At 41.8% G+C, this 4,269-nt stretch overlaps 1 protein-coding gene across 1 annotated transcript in view; it reads right to left on the bottom strand.

The window, feature by feature from the left end:
- Positions 1–3,365: 3,365 nt before the first annotated feature.
- Positions 3,366–4,269, bottom strand: part of ALDH1L2 (aldehyde dehydrogenase 1 family member L2) — a 129,167-nt gene continuing 128,263 nt past the window's right edge. Inside the window, exon 17 of the mRNA XM_007948256.1 lies at positions 3,366–3,421. Within this exon, the coding sequence (XP_007946447.1) occupies positions 3,366–3,421 (56 nt within the window). The remainder of the gene's footprint in view (positions 3,422–4,269) is intronic.

Genomic DNA, 4,269 nt, shown 5'->3' with positions numbered 1-4,269 from the left:
AACTTCATAGAAATTTGCCATAGAAAAACGAGTTCTTAACCTGGGGCCCAGGTTTGGGCTTTAGGTTGTCTGTGAATCCTTTGAAGACATCCGTAAATGATGCATTTGCACGTGGACTCTGGGAACAGTAGTAGGACAGAGAAGGTCCCTTTTATCAAATGCTCAGAGGTTTGTAGCCCAAGGAAGACTGAATAAAAACACTGCTGTGGACATTAAGAGAGGAAAATCCACCCAGAAGAACAGACATACTTTCTTCTGCCATTACATGGATCACTAACATATCTGATAGCATATTTTCCGTTACATGAAACCAGCTAAAACACTTCGTTGAAAAGTGGTTCCTTTAGAAGACTTTTGTCATTTTATTCAAACATGAACTGTCAACCTGAGCCCAGAGAATATTCACCCCAACTAGGAATTTCAGCTGTGCCAAGCTCTGATGGTAAGTGAACTATAATCTAAAAGTAGAATAAAACTTGCTCACAGTGTGTTGGAGCTTGAGTTCTAAAGCACCTGGTTTGTGGAAGGTTGTGGCCTCTAGCAAGAGCTCTAACTCCAGTTTGAGTCTTGGCCTAAGTTCAGACACCGTCTTTGTTCTTCATGTTACATCCCCAGAAGTGGCTATGACTCTGAGTCACGTGATCATGCGTCATGCCCTGACCCCATACAGCAGGTGGTTGAAGCCCCAGAACCCATCTTGTAACCTCTTTCAGCCTGCAGCTGTGTAGGCATCCCAGTCACGGTCCTTTCCCCACCTCTGTGGTCCCTCCTGTGCCGCTGATGGACCCTGATCTTGTGATGATTCCTTCGTTCTCTGTCTTACGTAATGACTCCCACCTCTGATTCGCTGCATTCCTCCTGCCACTGTACTGTGCATGCTGATGTTCCCCCTCATCCGGATGACTGCATTTGCTTTGTCTTTGTCCTGTTTAAGGATTAATGAAAGAGTCTCTGTAGAACTTGGTAAGGAGCTCCGGTGGTGTAGTGGGTAAGGCATCTGGCTTCTAACCAAAAGTCAGTGTTTTGAACCCACCAGCTGCTCCGTGGAAGAAAAATGAGGTAGTCTGTTTCTGTAAAGATTTACACCCTTGGAAAGCCAATGGGTGTCGCTATGATTGGAACCGACTGGATGGCAGTGAGTTTGGTCTTTGGTTTATAGAGTATGTTTGAATCTGGGGTCTTTTACTCCTAGCACAACAGGCAAACTTGGTTCTGTGGGTCATGCCAGGATCACATCTGGTAGTTTTCCCTCTAGGTAGTTCTGCCTCTGATGTTGTTGGCTGATTTTAATACCCTGTTTATTGATTTCCTTCATTTCCCTCCTGGCTCCTGATTAGCTGCTGAGTCACCCAAGTAATAAGCATTCCCCTAAAGGTTTCTTAAGGAGTTCTGGTGGCATAGCGCATAAGGTATCTGACTGCTAACCAGAAGGTTGGTGGTTCAAACCCACCAGCTACTCCGCAGAAGGAAGACTGGGTAAAGTCAAAATTGACTTGATGGCAATGAGTTTGGTTTTTATTATCATTTTTTAAAAAGGGCTTCTTTGAAGCCAGAGAAATAGGAATGTTTATGAGATACTACTTTAAATGGAGGATTAGTAGAAGTTCATTGCTTTGACCAGCTTCCAGAGATTTCTGATTCATAAACTCAACTTCTGGTCACAGGCAGATGGTGGTATTTACCCACCTAACTACTTTTGTCTGGCAAAGGGAAACTACGTGAATACAGCATGTACGAGTGTAACGGTCCCCAAGTGTAACAGTCCCCACTTCCTGAACGCCAGCTCTGGTCCAAATGCCTTGATGGGTGCTTTATGTCTATTATCTCATTGAATCCTTACAACATCTTCTGAAAGAGGAATTGTACCCCATTTTATACATGCCAAGCTAGGCTCTGAGGTATTAAGTAACCAACTTGTCCAAGATCACATAGCCAGTAAGCAACAGAACTAGTAGGTAGCAAATGAAAATAAGATGTTCTACGAGGGATGTGTGAGCTGCAGAAAGAAAGGTGCCCCTTTTCCATGGACCACTGATGCTTTTCACTGAGTGACATTTCAGTGCTGCTGTATTAGGCACTGTGACAAAATGATGAATGATGGATGAGAAAAGTCTTAGAATCAGTGATTAATGAAAAGAACTTTGGGAAAATGAAGTAATTCAACTAGTTAGTTAATTTACCTCAATATATTTTTCAAAATAGTGCTGGGTGGGAGGAAACAGAGTCAGTTGTATCAGGAACTTACAAGGAGGAAAGCACAGTGGGAGGTGCTTTCCTTATGCTATCGCTTTGGATCCTCATCATAACTCTCCTGAGCCAGGTGTTACTGTCCCCATTTTATTCATAAGGAAGGTGAAGCTCAGAGAAGTTGCTGATTTTGCCCAAAGTCACATAGAGAGTAAGATGGTATGATGTGAACCAAGATGAGCCTTCAAAGGCCATCTACTTTCTATTTTATCATACCATAAAGCTAGCTTTTAAAGCTCAGTATTTAGTAGAGTTTGAACTACTCAGAGCCAGAGATCATCTCAGTAAATTCCGTATATGCTTCAGAAAGAACATAATTTTAATACCTTGTACCTAGTACGTAGGGGAGCTCTGCTGGCATAGTGCCTAAGGCATTTGACTGCTAACCAGAAGACTGGCAGTTCAAACCCACCAGCCACTCCTTGGAAGGAAGATTGGGCAATCTACTTCTGTAGTGATACCGCCTTGGAGACCCAAGGAGGGGTCGCTATGAGTTGGAGATGACTCGATGGCACATAACAACAACCACCACAACCTAGTAGGTACTCAAATGTTTGTGCGTTGGTTACCTATCACAGTGTGTTAAAAAATAGTACATCAAAGGCACTAAGATGTATCTTATTTCCAATCAATAATAATAAAAAGAACTACCTTCACATTCCTTACAGGATATACTGTTCCTTGAGAGCAAAATGATAGAAAATCTTTTGAATGGCTCCGTATGTTTGGTCCAGAGGTTAAACTCTGTACATATTATACAAAGGTTCCAACAAATGTACCTTGTGTCTCACAGCTTCATGGTTTGATGTTTTCATATAAACAGCTATTGCAGATTGATTAATCTTGCAGCTCGAAAAAAGCAGCTTGAGATGTTAGAAATATGTGTAATGAACCATACAGTCAAAACCCAACAACTACAAATCATCTTAAGGTATAAAAGTATATTAGAAAATACTCTGCATAGGAGTCAATGTGTAGACATGTGGCCTGGCCCTCTCGGTGGTATCTGTGGTTTCTGGATCATGGCTGATACCTCCTTTGCAGCACACCAGGCTTCTTACTTAAGTGTGTTGAGAGCACAGACCTGGTGCTGTCAGCCAAGGGTTTCCTGGCATGTCCTAATATTCCAGTGTCACCGTCTTGGTTTTCAGGTATTCGTTGAGAGCTTCCTCACCTAGGGAAGAGAAAAGCAGTTGATAGACCATGTTGAAAGGAGAATGTGACATCACCAGTCTTTTGGACACAGATGTGAAATTATAGGTCACTAAGCAAATGGATGTGGCCCAGACTAGGGCTTCTCAAACTTTAGAGTTCATATGGATCACCTGGGAACTTTTAAACTGCAAGTTCAGTGATGATTTTTTTGATGATGGTGATGCTAGTGGTCCCTGGGTCACACTCTTGAGTAGTAAGGGCCAAGACCAACTAGCTGGTCTTCTAAAGACCAGAGGGTTGGTTTGGTCAGCTTGAAATGCTAAACCTTTCTCCTTTATTTCCATGTATGAGGGTAAACTCTCCATCTCCATCCTTTTCTATTTAGGCTGAACAGAAATGACCAAGAAACTATCCTTAGATATATTAAAGGAAGCAGAATTGAGCACAGGAAAGAAAGTTTGAGGTCATTTGGTCTCATCTTAAGATAAAGAAAATAGGGGAGTCGGTTCAAGATGGTGGAAAAATCAGATGCCTCATAACATCTTTTTTACAACAAAGATTCAAGAAAACAACTGAATCAGATATAGAGGATAACTTTGGAACTCTGAGTTGGAGACAACAGGTAATATTAAATCACATAAAGGAGAGGACAAGATGGCTCCAGCAAGTGACCAAATAAAGAACCAGAAAACCTACTGGAGGAAGATATAGTAATGGAACTACCTGATAAGGTATTCAAAAGACTAATATATAGTGTTCTCCAAGAGATCAAGAAAGCGCTCAAGCAAACAAAAGACAGGCATATGAGTTGAACATTTACCTCAAGTAGATACACTCCTTGGAGAGAACAATCATGGGAGAAAGAAG

The sequence above is a fragment of the Orycteropus afer genome, unplaced genomic scaffold (genome assembly GCF_000298275.1).
Source record: "Orycteropus afer afer isolate SDZICR_OR568_19922 unplaced genomic scaffold, OryAfe1.0 scaffold00209, whole genome shotgun sequence".
In the NCBI taxonomy this organism is placed as follows: Eukaryota; Metazoa; Chordata; class Mammalia; order Tubulidentata; family Orycteropodidae; genus Orycteropus; species Orycteropus afer.
Note: the sequence above shows the minus strand (reverse complement) of the source record. Positions and strands in the feature narration are given on the sequence as shown.